Source organism: Solea solea, chromosome 6, assembly GCF_958295425.1.
Source record: "Solea solea chromosome 6, fSolSol10.1, whole genome shotgun sequence".
NCBI lineage: Eukaryota > Metazoa > Chordata > Actinopteri > Pleuronectiformes > Soleidae > Solea > Solea solea.
Window position 1 is genome coordinate 4,781,507 of NC_081139.1, and position 19,222 is coordinate 4,800,728.

At 42.8% G+C, this 19,222-nt stretch overlaps 1 protein-coding gene across 1 annotated transcript in view; it reads right to left on the reverse strand.

The window, feature by feature from the left end:
* The window catches only part of foxj3 (forkhead box J3), a 78,198-nt gene that overhangs the window by 4,808 nt on the left and 54,168 nt on the right, over positions 1-19,222 (reverse strand). Inside the window, exons 3-7 of the mRNA XM_058632061.1 lie at positions 13,677-13,751; positions 10,610-10,693; positions 8,053-8,154; positions 4,406-4,534; positions 1,939-2,107 (exon numbers count right to left, since the gene is read on the reverse strand). Coding sequence (XP_058488044.1) covers positions 1,939-2,107; positions 4,406-4,534; positions 8,053-8,154; positions 10,610-10,693; positions 13,677-13,751 — 559 coding nt within the window. The remainder of the gene's footprint in view (positions 1-1,938; positions 2,108-4,405; positions 4,535-8,052; positions 8,155-10,609; positions 10,694-13,676; positions 13,752-19,222) is intronic.

Consider the following 19,222-nt stretch of genomic DNA (forward strand, 5'->3'; position numbering starts at 1 on the left):
AAACTATTGATTCAATGAAAAAGGCAAATTGCAGATTTCTTCTTTGATCGACGGCAAATTAATTAGAAACGAAAATATTTCTTAGTTGGTTTGAGATTTCGGTGTCTCAGTGTAATGCACTTTAGTGCAAACACAAAAGAGTCTTCTAATGTAAAAACACAACGCTGAAATGATGAAATGTGGGCCTCCGGTGTTTGAGTAGTTCTACACTTGAGACAGACCAGCTGCCACTTTGGTTCTATCAGGGAATGACTCTGCACCAGTTGTGTCTCTGAGGTTAAGGAGCCTGAGCTGCCGTCTCCACTCAGACTATGCAGCTCTGTATTCTCTTTGACAAATTCTTAGTGGCGCTGCACAACTCTTTAACAGACATGGCTGCAGCGTGGACATCTGCACACCCAACTGCAATTATCTGAGTGGTGGGGAGTGGTCTTAAGAGGCTCTGTCCTTCACAGCTTTGGCACAGTAAACCTATTTCACTGGAGTGCTTTTAGAGCTGACTCCAGCCCCGCACCTCCACAATCGGCACGTAACTCTCACTGCAGGGGTGACAAAGGTGCATCTCTTATCGGCACAGAAAGCCCATTGTCCAACCAGGGAAATACAGAAAGCAATTAACGCAACACCAGAATAATAATGCGAGCTCATTACCTATTATCAAAGCCAGTGAATTAGCTCACTGTCTACAGCGGCAGAGTGTGAAATCCTCCAGCTCGATTATTTACGCTTTTTAATTGCTCGAGCTGGTCCGACTAAGAGATTTCACTTTTATGCACATAAAAAAAAAAAAGGTAACAACTTTCAACTAATGAAACATAGATGATAGATTAGAGGAAAGAAACTCTTTGAAAACATTAGCATGAAATGCATTTGATTTGTGAAAGTAGGTTATACACAGCAAGCTCAGTCTACTTTGCTCATACCATCGTGTCAAGTGCTCTTTTTTTTTTTTTTTTTTTTTTTTTTTTACAAGGCAATCAGATTACAAGGGGGAAAAAAGGCATTCAGTTCCACGGGGATTCACAGGCTGCGCCATTATGTAGTATAACATACAGAATCCCTATCATTATGACAAATGAATCTCAAATCTAGCAGATTAACTAAGGACTTTGGCTGCTTGTAAGCTTAGACTTCTCTGACAAAACGCAGCCTCTCGTGACAACATAACGAACAGTTTCATGTATTTTTCTTTTTGAGAAATAGAAAACAAGAAGAATGGCATATGAAATACTGCATTCACAACAAACCTGATGCAGCGTTACTGAAATATTTAAGATATGAACTCAACCCTGCGTAGACATGGCACTTATGTGTCTCAGGTCATCCAGTGAGTATGTGAATGTGTCCTAGACCACATTAAAGTAACTGCCTCAACTCACATCCTGTGATTTCCTCATTTAACTTGCGAGGAAATCAAAGAGAGTCTCTGAAAGTTGGCATTCAACATCTTAGGCTTCAAACATCATGAAACGGAAAGGATGTGTACACTTGATTACATTGCAGCAGTGCAGTGAGATCAAGTCACATCAAGACAAAATATTCAAATAATATTAAGTTATAAAGAAGTGGTGCTTGACAGGAAAAAGGTTACCATCTCTAATTTAGATGCACGTGGATTCTAACGCAAGGTGTAAAATAATTCATTTCGAGCACTTACAGTGCCTCAGACTCTAAATGAAATAGAAACATTTTTCACACCACTTTGGCCTAAGAACATGAAAATATTCAGTATAGATTAGTTCCATAGTCTCGTCAGTGCGTTGAATATCTGGTCACGTCACAATAGAACCAATTAGAGGCTAAAGACTCTCTATAGACCCAGCCGTTAAGAAACAAACCCACAGAAGGAAAATCGTTCTGAGAATCACTCTGTTCTTGATAAGTGAAGCTTAGGCTCTCGGTTAGGTTTCCACTTGATGCTCCTGTGAGGCCACTCACCTTGTTGGCTGAAGGACTGCTCAAAAACAGACTTGTAAAGGCTGCGGAAAGAGGCACTAAGATCTTCAAATTCAGAGAACAGGAGCTGCTTGTCCCTGTCTGGCATGTTGTACTGTGGAGGCTGTTGGAGGCTCATAGACTGGGACACAGGTTCTGGGTGAGTGGTCACCTGCAGAGATGAAGTGATAAAGAAAGCTCTTGATTAATGAAAGCTGGTGATACGGAGGGCAAGAAAAAGACTGTAAATGTTTAATTTGGAGAGGATTTCACTGGCTACATCTGCGGCACAGGCTACAGGGACTACTCTGCTATGAGGCACACACTATGAAGTTCTAACCTCACACATCAATAATATACATACTTTTCAAAGTAACTCTCTGGGCTTATCTGGTCTTGGAAGAGCAGAAAAAGAAAACAGAAAACCTCAAGAATATTTAATGCAAGCAGTGGTTTATGTGAACATGCACCGCGAACACGCAGGTCAAATATATGAGGACGCTTCGAATCTTCTCAGGAGTCACTATAACAACCTCTGTGTTCCTCTGTGTCCCCCCCCCCGTCTAAATTGAAGAAGCGTCAGTTGCTAAAAGAGCGAGGAACAATTACACAAACCGAACAATCTAGGTCAGCGCTTACCTCCGCGGCACACACATTAATAGAGCTTGAATGGACACATGGCAAATACTCAGGTGGCTAAGCAAAATGTATTTAAAAAAAAAAAATTAAAAAAAATCAATAGCAATAGCTTGTACAAATGAGGAGCCATTTTATCCATGTATTTATGTAGGCAGTCAATGTTATGCACTTCCACTGGGTGTGAGACAGCAAGCAGTATTCACTTCAAGTTTGTCTGGAAGATTCATCACAGCAAGGGCGCTGATGCAAAGCAATGCTATCTCACAAAGCAACCCGACCTGTGTCCACTGTGGATAAGCATAGCAAGTGAGGTCGGGCCTCATTTTTTTGATCATAACATCTTCCTCTTCTCAGATTTGGGCAAGCCGCTGAAGAGCATAGCTCACAGTCTGGCTTGGGTAAGAGTGAGGAGGTAATAATAAAGCCTGAGTGTTTACTGTGAGCTGCTGCTGTGGCTGTGTGAGAGAGAGAGGGAGAGAGCACATCTATCAGGCTGAGCCGATCGATGCCCAGAGCCTGGAGCAGGGAGCACTCTAGGATGCAGGAGGACCACACCAAAAAGGGAGCATCTCTTGTGGGAGGACATCAGAAGAAGCGCTTGTCTTTGTCTGGCTTCCAGGAACGTGCAGATTTTCCTCTGTTTCTCTTAACTCCTTTCCTGATGTTGTACTCAAGTGCTTGTCCACCCTGAACCTTGGTCTATTGCTGTCTACCACTGGTTCCTATGAAGCAAGCCTCCTGGGGGATTCCGATCGGATGAAATATGCGATACAGTACATTTTCTAAGTCTGGCAGCATTTCATTTTCATTCAATTAGTGACTGTGGCTCCCCCACAGCTTGGAAAATATGGACAAATGTATTGTTTAGCCTTAGCACAAAGAAACATCAGCTCGAAACATTTGTATAAACATCCTGAGATAAATATAACCAACACACAGTCAGGAGCTAAAATATCTACATAAACGTGAAATATTACCTGCCTACTCTATTCTTCCTTTGGGGAATGGCACTGGCACAACATATTTGGCAACCACAATGCTCTGCTGGCATCTTGCATAATTACAATTGGTTGCACTAATACCTGTCTGACATGACTTTCTTAGTTATAGTTCATAATTATGACTTATTAACCCATTCTCAATTTAATGGTGTTTCCTGAGGTTCTGTCCTGGGCCCGATGCCGTTTCCATCATACTTTCTTTCTCTTGGGTGGATAATTTAAAGGTACTTCCATTGCTATGAGCACAATGCATATAAAATATTTCAAATCTTTCTTGACTCGATTTGAAATATTGAAATAACTTGACTAGTAAAAAATTCAAATGGCTAAATGTACAAAGCTGAACACCTACAAAACAGGTTACAGATGACTTTATCTCAGAAGGCGATCGAAATCTGTGGCTGTCAAGCCTCTGCCGTTAAAACTACCTTGTAAGCTTGGTGGATCTCTTTGGATCAGGCATTAAAAATGGACCATGTCACTTTCCTCCTGTTTCTACTAACTGAAAAACATTGCCTGATGGAGGCTTAATAATTTCCTGTCATCTGGACATCCCGAACCACTTGTAACTGATTCAAAATAGAGGCAAAGCAGCGATAAATAACACATTTTGCATTTTTCATGTTTAGTTTTTTTTTACTTTATAATTTATGGTTCATTTTGCTGCTATCGTTAAATGTGTGGTATGTTTAATTGTCCACATGTCTTTTTCGATTGGGCCGCAACTATCCTCAAGGCAGTTTTGGACACACCTCTAAATATATAGACCGGTAAATGAATTTCATAATGTGAGAGGAATTGTCCATGTGTAGAATAGTTTCTGGTCTTACCGGTGTATAGCTGTGCACACTGCCCACACTGTTGAGATTGACAGAGGCCAGACTCTGATCAGACAGGCTGTTGTTAAGGCTGCTTCTTGGGCTATCGCTCCCTTCCTGGTCTGTGTTGTACAACGCCACCTGAAACACATACAGTACATATATGGTATATAAGCGTTGTTCCTGAAAGACACATACACACACACACACACACACACACACACATTACTGCTACAGGTGAATATGTATTCTTGGTATGTGTAGTGCATGTATTGGCATGAAACGTAATTTAGTTAGAAAACGTATCACTAGAATAAACAATAACAGTTGCTGTTGGACACCCACCACAATCACAAAGGAGTTCAAGCTCAACATGTAAAGGGGTCTGGAGATCGCTGAGACATTCCTATCACTAAAGGTCACACTACTGGCGATGTCAGCCACATCTGCTCACCAAGCGCAAATCAGATTGGGACAGCTAACAAAGGATTTCAGTGCAGCCGGGACGCTGACCTTTCAATATAGCAGTGAAACTAGCTGAAGCACTTCAGGATGACAATCTTAATTATCATCTGACAAGGTTTTCAGCCCTCCCTGCCTTCTCAAATAAAGTGTGCCTTCCAACAAAAAAACACTAAGAATGACAGTCATGTATTTAATGACACCCACAGAGAATAGTCCTTGAGTATGAGTTCAGTATTGTGAGAAAAGAATGGCTGTAATGCACTGACGGTGTTGCAGCGGAAAAGGGCCTGGCATTTTAAGATTTGTGTGTGTGTGTGTGTGTGTGTCCATGACTGAGTGCAGCACGGTGGCTTCTGCTCATCACTGTCTCACAACAGAGTGGGCTCTGTGCTGAGCACAATGAGACAGCAGTGGGAGCAGGCTTCAGGCAGGCAGATTGCCCCAGCACTACCTAGCACCCAGCCTCTCAGCAGCAGCAGCAGCAGAGGACTGAAGCCTCTTGTCTTCCTGTTGAGCCACACTGAGCTACCAGGGGCCACAAGGAGGCAAGGAAACCCAGACAGCTATCCTTTGGCTGACTGGCCAGCCGACTAACGTGCTGGTTCAAATCCAGGAAGCACACATGCAGAGTGAGAGTGTCAGATCATATTAAGCTTTTAATATGAGCTTGGCACTGGCAGAATGCGATAGAAATACAGAGAGTGCAAATGCTGACTCCAACCAATGCTGTTCAAGGAAGGGGGGTGAGGCTGAAGGAAAGGAGGATAGGATAGGATAGGGGGGGGTTTAAGAGACGCTCATTAGGCAACTCTAGCCTTCCTCCACTTTGTGTAAGCTTGGCTCCAGTGTTCATTAGTGTGAAGGGGAACTCAATGAGCAGGTAAGACTGAAGGCTTAAGCATGTCTGCAAAAATCAGCCTTACAATGCTAATCAAAAACAGCGCGGCACAGAAATATAAATGAAGTCATAAAACCGCCTTTTAGCCTTAAGTCCCTCACCGCTTTCTATTTTTACTCTATCACCCATTAAGTGTGATGAACCTCACCGCTCTGTGGTTTACTCAGACCCCACAGTCCCCTGAGTGGAGACACCAACTCAAGCAAGCACAGTCGCAGAGGAAAAAAACCATCCCACCTCATCAGCAATCATTCAAATGTACACACATGCACATCTTTACCATAGGTGAGCATGCTCATACAGGCAGGCAGTGGAGTGGCTTCACTGTAAATAATGTGTACAGTGTTATAGCTAGCACAAGAGCCAGTCACATTTCTATTCTTAGCAGTGAATTAGGTAAAAAGCCAGAGGTGTCTTTTACATGGGAGCCTAATCTGGAGCATGAGACATGGATTATGAAATCAAAGCAAGATTTGCCCAGGTGTCTCCATGTCTGCATGGACTAAACACACTGAGAAAGACATTAGAAAAGAGAATCAAGGGATGAAGAGAGAGGGAGAGAGGGAGAGAGAGAGAGAGAGAGAGAGAGAGAGAGAGAGAGAGAGAGAGAGAGAGAGAGTGAAAGTGCAGAAAATAAGTCCAGCCTATTCATCATCAAACACATTTCCAACAAACCCCTCTTTCCCTTCATCATCACACTTGAGTGCCAGCGGTTCATCACATTCACACCAAAGTTTAGAGTTGTCACAGAAAACAGAGTGTGTGTGTGTGGGGGCGGGGGGGAGAGAGAAAAGTCTGAGTGTATGTGAGAACGGCACGGGAAAGAGAGGTGGTAGGACAATCTTGTGAGGAATGTCCGGCAGAAGAGAGAAAGAAAAAAGAGAGTCTTGCTGCTCAGTGGTCAACCTATCAGCTTCTCCCATTGGTCTATATGAGAAGGCGGGAATGAGGGAGAGAGACTGGAATAGAAAGGGAGAGAGAAAAACACAGAGAGGGAATTCCTGTGGCTTGGCACACTGCACCGAAAGAGGCGTGGCCTGCTGTGTGTTTACAGTGTAAGACAGTGAGAAACAAGCTCTCTCTGAGGAGATCTGTTGGTATTCCACATAATCTTTATTGTTCACTTGGTAAGGTGAACAATAAAGATGACCTAAAATGAACCTTTATCTGCACAGAAGTCTACATGTGGCTTATTTGACTGAAGGTATTTATATTAGCTCTTTTCATTTGTGTCTTATGTCTTATATGGTCTGACAGTGGAGACTGGTGCAGTGGGAAGTGCTTGTCTGAAGCAGTTAGAGAGGAAAAGGGTCATCTTTCTTCATTCTTGGGCCCGTGAATCTGAGTCTGCTACAGGAACATGAATAACTGCACGTTCATGTTAGAAACCGCCCCTAGCTAACTGAAGGTGACACACATCAAAACAAGCCGCAAGGCTCTTGAGCATTCTCTACATACATGTACACACATGTTACAACACACCGCGACATATGCTCAGACTGCAGAGGCCTCGTCTGTCTCACATGAACGAACACACACGAACCAACTCTCTCTTTCCTATGAACACCCATGTTCACATTAAGCCATTTTCGTAAGGCTTGCAGCATTGAAGCGACTCTTGTAGGCTTTTTAAAAGTACTTCTGAGAGATGCCCCCACCGGGCCCAGAGGATGAGAGCTTAAGGTTAAAATGCCTATTTAAATTTCAGAGTAAGAGGCATACTCAGAGCTAACAGCTAGTGATCCCTGTAGCTTTGCTGTGTGTTGTGCAAGTGTTTCCAAGCTTTTACGCAATTTGGAATAAAACATACTCAGAAGAGATGGAGGCAGCAGCAGGGGTGGTCACTTGTGGTGTGGAAGTGCACCGTGGTCACAGATAAGAAACACGACTCTGGGTGACAACCTACACTACAGGTGCGAATACAGAAATGTTACGAAGCATGTGGAGTATCCTATTACAACAGTACACGGGACTGTATGGGTCGTATCAGGTTGCAAAGCCCCAAGTATCAGTGTGAGCATCGTGTTTCCATGCTGAAGATAACCAGAGCCTGCTGCCTGTTGTTGTGGAGTAAAAAAGGTGTTGCAGTGAAGATAGTTGTGTATTTTGGTGTGGGATGCATTGCAGGGAAGCTTTACGAATAGGAGCGCGTGTGCATGTATCTCCCCTCCACTAGAGTGCTCCTCTCTCTGTGGGGAATAGTGCTGTAGGTGGTTGGAGAAGTGGGTGGGGTCAGGGTGCAGCAGTGTAGCCAGGTGTGTATTGAAGCTGGAGGCTGGATGGCTGGCTCGAGTACCTTGTTAGTCACAGTGTTGATTGCCAGCGTTGGAGAGGCACTTCCAGAGATCATACACTCCATCCCCAAAGACTCAGACTCCAGGCTGTACGGCGTAGAAGCCTGTGGGGGTTGGGGGTGTAGAGGCAGACAAAAAAAGATTAATAAAAGCATGATCCAATTATCTAACACAAAAGACAACTCTGCAATATGTGTGGTTAAGTATTATGCATTTGACCAGATACTGTACATACTATTAAAGACACAAAGATACTAAACCAGAGCTACTGTCGCATGACAGAGCAACACCTATATTTAGGTCACAATTAAACTGTGCTTTCTGGGAAGATGGAGACAGACTCCATCCCCATCCTCACCTCAGACAAGTGAGATACCTTTGATTTTTTACCCGTCCTGTCCAACATTATGGGCATGCAGTGTGATTGACTGGATGTCTTGTGGTGTCAGACAGATTTGTTCTACACAGGAGAAGACTGTCATACTATACCTGTGGTTTATTTATTAATGTTTTTTGTTTGTTTGTTTTTAATTCTGATGGTCTGATAGGGGCGGGGAGAGGAAGACATGAGAGGGAGAGAGAAACAAGTTGGAACAATACAACACCAATTCTAATAACAACAATAAAAACATTAGCAACCACATGAAAAAGGTAACCGTTCCTAGAATACCTGCACCAGTTTCAATTAATTTATTGTGGAGCAGACTGTGTGTGTGTGTTAGTGTGCAAGGGGTTGTCACTAGATCCGGTTGGGAATTAGAGTGAGAGGATTGTGTCAATGTTTGGTCAACTCCCAGCAGCAGGCCTATCAGGACCCAGATGCACAGAGCATCCTGCAGCCCCACAGGGCAGGAAAGACCCGAGGCCACCAATCCCAGGGACAGCCATGTGCTCAAAGCACAGAAGACTAAGCAGAGGGGATGCAAGGTGGGCATGAAATGATGGAACCACAGACAGAGGCCGAACCTCCTCAGGCATGGGCAGAGTCTAGGGGCCCAGGACCACGTGCGTCTCCCAAAACTGCTTATTTTTGCCAACAATACCATTTGTACCATTACCATAATGATATTTTTCATGAAATTTCAAATATTCAGTGTCTAAGACCCTTTATCGAATGCCTCACAGGCAGACAGTGTCTTGAGGGGGAAAGCGTGAGCATGGTGCATCTGTGTCCGATGGGACGGCAGCTCAGTGGCAGAGCGAGTCGTCTTTCAACAGGAAGGTTGTGGGTTTGATTTCCTGGCTGTGCTAGTCTACATGCTGATGTGTCCTTGAGCAAGACGGCTATGCCAGCAGCGTGTGGATGGGTATGGAAGATGTGTGACGGAAAATGCACTGCACAAAGATGCACTATAGGAAAGAGTGAATGGGTGTGTAAACTAGAAAAGATGTACAGACCATTTACAGAAAACACTCATCACTCTTTGATATAATGTTCTTTTGTGTAATGCTCATATGAACACAACAGTGTCACAGGAGCTTCATGTGAAAAGAAATTATTTTTCTGTACCGCTCAGCCACAATAATACAACCTAGTAACTTGTGTCACTGTGGTATTAATGTCATAAAGATATGGAGATTACTGATACTTCAGCAGTGTTGGGAGTAACGGCGTTTAAGTATAACGGCGTTATTTTTTCAGTAACAGAGTAATCTAATTAATTACTTTTCCTATTGTTGCAACGCCGTTACCGTTACTGAGAATGTAAAGTGGCGCGTTAGTTGTGTTACAATTCGGTTGAATGAAGTGCAGCTGTGTCGGGCTATCTGACGGGCCCAACACTGTACTTCAGTGGGAAATTCTTCAAAACACGTGCCACAGATATTCACTGGCGACAACATTAAACAGTTACCAGTTTTTAATTTGGGGGCAGATTGCTGTATGTAAGCATCATTGTGCTCAATGAATGTGACAGTATTTTGAACAGTGTGTTTGTCTGCTGGCATATACACAAGAGTCTGTCTTGCCAGCTTAAAAGAATCCCTTCCTTCCTCATGTCTGGTCAGTCACATTATGTAGAAGGACGGAAAAGCCCCAGGGCCAGGTCAATTTGAGCAGCTCACTATAACCTGTACCGCTGCACATCACGCTGGACAAAACTCATCCATATTTAAAGACAAAATCTACTACTAAGAGTAGCTGCTGCACACGGCTCTGCATTAATTGATGGTTGATTAAAAAAAAAAAAAAAAAAAAGTCAGTGCAGGAAGTAATGTATGTAATGGCTGCCTGGGGTATAGTTTATTAATAAGGAGCCCAGTTCATGACAGGCTAGCGCAGCAGCGTGGAGAGGCGGTTATATAAAGTCTGGATATGAACTCCTACCGAGTCTCTGTGTGCGTTTGCATGAGTGTGACTGCATGTGTTAGAGGAAGAGTGGGAGAAAGTGGGAGAGAAAGGAGGGCAACAGGGAAACAAAACTGAGGCAGAAGTAGAGGAAAAACAGCCACAGAAAAAAAAAAAAACCCTGAACAAAGTAGAGATGGAGGCAGACATTGTAGCAGAGGAACATTATGTTTTTCTTAGGAATATGGAGGTTTTTTTCTGCTCAGACTCACTCGCTCTCCGGAACGCGGCCTCTTCTTTGGCCGTGTAGGCAAGGCATCCTCCTTTGGGTTGTTGTCAATGGCCCAGTAAGAGCCCTGCAGACAGAGCAAAGACCTGTGAGCTGATAAAATCCAACATATTGCTTTTTCACATCACATCCATTGGCTGCACTGGGACATTTCCTCCCTGGTATTACAAGACACAAGCATCAGATATTTATTTGGCACTGTAACTGCAACTTTTGCACAACATTATTAAATACCCATCTGCTCTGCTAAAGTTTGACAGACAGTACCTTTATTTGAACCTATATCTGAGCTGATAGCTGTGAGCGTGTGTGTGGGTTTGCTTTGTTTGTAGAAAAGGTTTGGCTTTTCCACCTCTGTGGTAGATCCTCAATGAGAGGCTGGTGAGGGCAGCTGCTGGTTTTGGTGAAATGTTAAGCCTTTCCTGAAGCTGCACTTCCTCAGCCTTGGGTGTGGAGTCAGAGAGCTGTTGTCAAGGATGAGCACAATCTCAGCCCAGGAATCAAGGCAGTGCTAGCCCTGCCGTGTTGCGTTCTCCTGGGGTCTGAGCAAGGATAATCAAGGAAAGAACAGTCGGGGCTGGCTCTGAGGGTGCGGCTAGCAATTCCACAACCAAGTTGCATTATTTATCTTTGCATTCGGCCCCATTTAATTTCTTTTTCAATTGTGTTCCTTCTCGAAGCCGACAGGAACACAGCTTAGAGTTGTTAAAAATTAGATTTTGACCCCAAGGCCTGCAAGTTCTGAATTTATTTTGAATATTTTATATGACCTTGATAAAATCTCAATTGTCAAGAGCAAAGTGAGATCAGGACCTTTAAAATTACTTCCATAGCTGAGAGAATAATTGATATTTCTATAAGAAATTCTCCGACCAACAACAGAGGCCACAGAACAAAGCTATACCTTGAATATCTACAGTATAAAATACTGCTGCATACACAATGACCTGGTCTTGTTAAAACCAGCAAATCCGTTATTATCACGGCTCACATACACCACTGCTGCAGTTGTTATAATGAAAAGCCAAAGTTGGCCTATATTTGTCAGGGGGTTAAAATTATAAGTTTTAATATGTGCATAGCTTTGGGGTCAATTAAAAATGTCCTCCGAGGGAAGAATAATTCACAGCACAATCAACCACAGATAAAGAAACAACTCATGTTGATGTGGGCTACAGCCGAAAACTAATTACACCTCCCATGTTCTTCACAAAGGGCATCAACTCAACAATGATATGCAAAGGTGAGACACATTTCTATGCATGTGATCAATCTCTTTGTTAAGATTCATGAATTAAAAGCAAAGGTGCAGATGCAGATGTTTCAAAATTACAAGTCACAAACAAAGCCAGGCTGCATGGTGTGTTTTTTTTATAATTAGTGGGGGGAAGAACACTTTAAGTTAAACCTCTCGGGAGAGGAGTTTCTGCATTTTCCTTCACTCACCCCCAGAGAGTTGGTTGGGGGGGAAAAAGAAAAAAAAAACAACCATATAAGGAGTCATTAAATTATTCACAAATATACTGCAATATACTGTAGCCGAGTGTGTCTGCCAAAGTCTGGGGCAACAACAGAGCAAAGAACAATATTCACAGCAGTTATGAGACAAAGGCCAGTGTAAAGATTTTTTTTTCTTTTTTCAAATCCAGGTCCTGATAACAAAATACAGTCTACCTGTCCTCTTCCCATTAATGCTGCAGCTCATTTTCATACATCAACATGAATTACGGTGTTCCTGTTTCGTGTGTAAACATAGTGAAGACAAACACAAAAAAAGTATCCTGGCAACTTTAGACCAATAATTACGTTTCATTAAAATAGATTTTTAGCGGTAGCCTTTGCAGGCTGCATATTTACCTCTGAGGTGTGTGTAGGTGTGTGTGTGTGTGTGTGCGTGTGTGTGCGTGTGTGTCATCTCTTACACAATCTCAGAATGAGAGACTGACAGAGAGTAACGTGTCTCTCCTATCTCGTCTAACCAGCAGTTCTCATATTCCTGCCACATTACAATATTGATGCAACATATCAAGAGCGGCTAGTGCTTCTTTGAAGTTGTCTTTGGGGGGTGGGGGGCCGGGGGGGTGTGTGTGAGGAAAATTCCAAATTAAACATTAAGGATGCGAGCATGTTGGCCATGCATTTGGAATGGGATCCATACAGCAATAGATTATTTTGTATTTAGTGGAGCAGCTCCCAGGAGTGTCAATATCAGAGGATTACAGCAAAACATGAAATTAGCATTCAGTCCCCATCCTCTAAACAGCTAGGCGTAGCTCTTGCTGCATATGTTGGTGTGTATGTGCATGTGTGTGTAATTATTTGTGCAGTTCCCTCAGCATATGTAGCGTATGCTCTGACAGTGCTCGGATGAAATCTGGGTTAGGCTACACATGGTTAGACCGAAGCACGACATCATACTACATACTATCGGCACCACAGAACCCTCTTCGTGAACTATCCAGTGGATCAGGGGACACTACTCGTCAGGCTGATGTCGCTAGAGACCGAGAAGTTAATCGGGAAGAAAGAACAACTATAGATGATCCTGCTGAGATTCAAATGTCAAATTAACAAGTCGACTATACATTCTTTCACAGACAAGGAAAAATGAGAGATGAAGAGATGAGCAGAGAGCAAATGAGGTCAGTTTCTTTTCAGTGGTTCAGCATCTCCAGAATATACTTCAGGGACAGCAGAATATGGAAATGGCCTGCCTTCTACCCTGTTGGAGCCCTATCTCCACCAGTCTTAATTTTTGTCTCTCCTCACCCACATCTGCCGTCTGTGCTGATCCTTACATTTCAAATGCAATTCTGTGGAGGCGGGAGGTTCATAACAGATTACAAGCATGCTTGCATTTCCAGTCTGTCAGAGTCCTGGCAGCCATTCAAAGGTTAACATTTTTCTGCCACAGATAGCATGATGCGCAAAAAAATGCTCCAATACAGTGTGGTAGCAGTTCTTAGTCAAATCTTGTTTTTTTTTTTCTGTTTTGTACTGCGTTCATAGTTACACACATTGTGCTGTGAGAATCATTATACTCAACTCACCTTTCCTGGGTCATCTTTAGAGCGAGGCACTTTGAGAAAACACTTGTTCAATGACAGATTGTGCCGTATTGAGTTCTGTGGGAGAAGCAGAGAGACAGAGAGAAGCAGAGTAAGTGAACATGTTTAAAAAAAAAGAAAAAGAAACACTTACAAAAACATGTCTGTAGAGCAAGTGTGAATATCACATCTAGAAGCTATGAGAGCACATAACTTGACGGCATATGTCATTTAAGTTTAGTCACAGGTCCTGTGACCGAGATCTCATGTGGCATGAGACCTGGCCTGCAGTCGTGCCCAGTTCAGATTTCACTCAAAAACAAATATACATAATCTCAGTCCATGTACGAAGCCACCAGGATGCAAGCGTTTTCATTAATGTCAAACAAACTACATTGTGGTGGCACAACATATCAAATTCCATGGGTCCCAAAAATAGGAGCCAGAAGGAATCCCACACTGGGATGGTTGCTGATACCGAGGCCTGATATTAATTAATGCTTCAGTTGCCTCCTGTGGGGGCAGGAAATAAATTATGTAGATCATTTTGAAAGTTAACTCATTACAGTGTTACAAGCTATTCCACAGTTTTGAAGAGGGAGGCTCATCCAGCTGCCTGGTTGGGGAGTAGAGGTGGGCTGGAGAGCAATGGGATAACCAGCCACTGCAAAGCCCTCAGAACCAGCTGCAGAAAGGCCAGCCGAGGGCCCAACACAGTCAATGTATGCACACATTTCTCCACTCCACTCCATGGAGTGGTATTGACAGATGGCCACACGCAAAAAAAGCTGTAGGAATCTCTGATGAGTTTAACGGATGCAAGAGATAAGTAGAGAGAGGGAGAGAGGAGGAGGGGGAGGCAGAGAGAGAGAGACTGCTTGTTCAACACTATATGTAATTGTACCACAGGAGGGATGATAATGACAGCCTCATTGTAATGCTGTCAATCAATTAAAGAACTCCGAAATGCCAGTGCAATCCAGAGGAATTCTTCCACTCTTCTTCGACAGAAAATGCAGAGGGCAAACGCAGTGTCATAGTCAAAATAATCCTGTGCTTGTGCCAAAAGGGAATATTTTTCTCAAGTAAAACTTACAAACCAAAAATTTTTATCTTTTCAGTGTCTCCCTCTAGGCGTTAAAAAGGTTATAAAAGGTTTGAAGTCGAGGCCAAAAGAAATTATGCAACTATGATCCTATGAACTATGAACAAACCGAACCCATAGAAGCCAGCTTTTCACACACAAACTTAACATTTGATTCCAGCACTGTCATTTTATAAAAAAGTATGCAGTATTCCTCGGCAATTGCACTGTAGAACTGTACACAGTTTGAGTTGTTTAAAAAGAGAGAACTTCTTGACATTTCAACCCTGTTTCCATTCAGAGGGGCGAATACATTTATTGTAAATATTTACAAGTTAGACAAAATGTCAAACGCACGAGCTTGACAAACATTATTCATAACCCACAACACTAAAGTACCACTTTATGATCAATAGGCTCCAGTCTGTGTTTCAGAAGAAATGTGGCTAAAGAGTTTCCTTACACGACACAATATAAACACTCCTGCAGCTAAAAAAAAAAAACTGCATAGGAGGATGTGAAAAACGTATTTGCCGCATATCAAGCATGAGAACGGAGAATAGCAGAGAACCACATCATACTGCAGGATATTTTGCCATGAAAGTAATTCAGTATAATTGACCTACATTCCAGCTGAATATTCTTTCAAGAATAAACGTCTCAGTGTTTGACACCGGCATATCCCAACACAAGAAATTGACTCCGTTCGAAGACAAAACATCATTGAATGAAAGTGATCGAGGGTGATAACAGACACGTGGTCTTAAAAATGACAAAGTCATGTTGTTCTACATCATCACATCATATATTTTTATTTTTTGACAAGAGCATAAGGTTCACACACACAAAACACAGTCTTTTGTGATGTTTTTTTTCATTAACTGATTAAGCTTGATCGCCACACAGTTGGTGTAGTGGTTCGAACTCTTGCCTTTGCAGCAAGAAGACCCGGGTTCAAGCCCCGGTTGGAACAATGGCCTTTCTGCATGTTCTTCTCCGGCTTCCAAAAAAATGCAATATGGGGAATAGGTTAATTGGACACTCTAAAGCATAGGTGTCAAACTGGTGGCCTGCGGGCCAGATGCGGCCCACCACTTGATATCAAGTTATAATAAAAAAACATGCCCAGGCCCACGACCTCGTCTTCTTTTAAACACTGCGTGTGTGGCCGAGGCACAGCTGCCAGTGAGGAGATATAGAATACAGACAGAATATAATACTAAAAATGTTTTTATAACGCTAATAAGACTTCAGTCGTAATGATCACAGCATTATATGTATTACATTCAACGTCAAATTAAATTGAATATATAAGCTTGTTTGGCGTTTTAATTACAGTTGTCAACATTATTATTTATCGTCATTTTTGATATCATAGATTTATTTTTGTCAGATATCATATCTTAATTGCGATATCATGATGGGATACAGTGTTTTAATTTTAAGTTCTTGCTACTGAATAGTTAGTCCAACCCCCTCTTGACCAGACTAGACGCACATTGGCGCCTGGGTCATTTGAGTGTGACACCCCTGTTCTAAAGTGACCGTAGGTGTGAGTGTGATATATGTGGCCCTGCTATGGACTGGTGAACTGTCCAGGGCGTACCACGCCTAACGCCCTATGTCAGCTGAGATTGGCCCAGCAACCCCCCACACGACCCTCACCTGGAGAATAAAGTGGTAGAAGATGGATGGATGATTAAGCTTGATGTCATAGAGCCTAAGTATTCAGCCAAAAGATCATGATGAGCATACATTCAATTTAACATGAAATAATACACATAACTAAGAAAATATTTTCACCTGAGAAGCTAAAAGAAGGTGGATAATATTGGCAATATTTACTTGAATAAATACAAGGAAACATCCATGATCGTGTTGATGTTATCTGTAAACATTTATTTGATTGCCCTGGTTGAGAGTAGGGCGATCTCAATGCCTGAGCCCACTGTTGAGGACAGATAAACAAGCTGGATCTTTTGTACACGCTGCAGAGACAGCATTGTCGTACAAGCCTCGACCTTCCAGCTGTGCTCGGTCTCTTGCCATGTCACACTTTAACATTAGTGCAGATGAATAAAACAGTGTGAATTCAGAGTTCAGAGCATACATAGTGGATGGCGACAAACGCATACAAGGCTCTCTTTTGAGCCGGCATGTACCACTTTAAAACTCTGAAACATGTCCAGCAGGGGAGTGTCTGAGTGGGAGTGTGTGATGCAATCTGTACAATGGCATAAACACTTAAGTACTTAAAACATTTTTTTTCTCTTTCACAGCCTCCATGCATGTCTGAGTGTGTGTGTGCCACTTGATGCCAGGCGGACAGAAGAAGAAGCTGAACGTACATAGAGAGGTGGCTCTCTCCATTAAGGACCTTCTGCTGGGCCTAAATCATTGATACAGCAAAGCAGCTGATGTCTGCCCCTACATTAGCAGATTATTTTTTAATGAACTCTGGCTGCCTTTTGACAGGCCCTGTTCTTGTGATGTCCCATCCTGTGTAAGACAAACTCGACTGCTTTAGACACACTCGTGAGTGTGACACCACAGGCAGTGGGTCAGCTGCAGGCAAAGGGATGAACCGTAACAAAAAGGGATGTTAACTGCTTACAACAGCCAAAGAGGGAGACAAGAGATGAAAAAAATAAGTTAGGGCCAATTACTGCTGTGTAAACACTGAACAGCCATTACATTAACATGCCACTTTATTAGGTACAAAGGACACCTAAAAACATACAGGAGTTGCACCTGATGTGGTTTTCTGCTGCTATAGCCGATCTGCTTCAAGGTGCCGCATACCCTGGTTGTCAATACTTTTGTCTCTCTATCATTTCAAATCAGTCTGGCTATTCTCCACTGACTGTGAGCTTCAATAAGACATTTTTACCAACATCCTCACTGGATTATTTTCTGTTTTTTGGACCATTGCTTGTGAGTGAAGATCATTAGTTTTTGAACTACAGCCCATCTGGCCCAACCATGCCACATTCAAAGTAACTTAACCAGCTTTCCACCACATTCTGATGCTTCATTTGCACTTCAGCCGGTCATATTGACCCTGTCTACATGCCTAGATGCCCTTAGTTGCTGCCACGTAATTGGCTGATTAGATAATGAAGTGGGCAGAGTGCATATAGTCCTACTGCGTGAACTAAAGTTAGTGTAAGAGTATGGAATATATAAAAAAGATTACAGGAAAGGGGCGTAGGTGGAGCGGAGAGGATGTGATCAGTCAGAGGATGTGAACAGTGTACACAAAGTGAGTAAGACAAAGCTCACTGCATGGGGGGTCCTACCCAAGTGCTGCCCAGCATCTACCTGCAACCCCCACAGAGCACTACATTTCCAAACTGAGTGCAGGCCTGTGCGAGTGGCTGTGTGTGGGATGCCTCCTACACACCTTCAAGACACACACACACACACACACACACACACATACACGTCTCAAAAAAGATGGTGGTGATTTCACACACCAGGACAGCAGTGGAGGCGTTAGCAGCTCCACCTTTGCTGCCCCCCCGCTGAGGAAAGCTGCGGCTAAGCAGAAGGGCCGCCAGGGGGAAAGTAGGTCAGGCTGACCTCTGTGCTCGGCGTGTCAAACGTTCACGGTGAGTTAAAGGGACAGGCCTTGTCAGAGTCCTGCTCCTCATAGCTGGGAAGGAGGAGGCACCCACCTAAGGGAGGGAACTTGGCATGCTGGGACAGACACATGTATGCACACATACCAGTCATGACAGGGACGAACATTAAGAGATATGGCTCTTTAAAGCAAAACACCATGACGTAAATTGTAGCCTCGGGTCTGCAGACTCTAATGAATAAATAAAAGTCAGAATTGAAATCAAAATGACAAAAACTGCTGCATATTTGACTTAAAAGAGACCAAAAAAATGAAAGATGATAGGATAGGATACAATTGAATTTTCAGTATATTATATATAAGTGCCAGACCTTAATTGGTGAATATAGTTTCAGAAATTTTTTCCAAGAAAAACCAAACACTGCCAGGTTTCAGCTTCATATATTACTAAGCTATATACTTGAATTTAAGACCAAAAAACACACATTTAAACGCCTTACCTTACTGCCTGGAAATTACTTTTAATTGTCATTATTATACTGCCGACTATATTCTTGTTCAAATATTTTTGTTGGAGGTCAATGGTAAACTTTTCATCGATTTTGACTAGAAAACTGTTCTCAGCATCTCCCACTGACAATTTCATTGACAATATGCATTTGTTTGCCAAGCCTGACCAAGAGATGGATGTACAGAGCAATGAAGACAAGCACATTGTTGGCAGTAAGAACCGAGTCCAGCGAGCAAACGCACAATGAAGGAAATGGGAAGTGAATCAGTAGATCAGTCTCTTTCTTTCTCACTCACACACACGTTACAGTTTTTTTTTAGGCCTTTGTTATTTCAAATGGACCCTGTGACATACCCACCAACACAGAACAT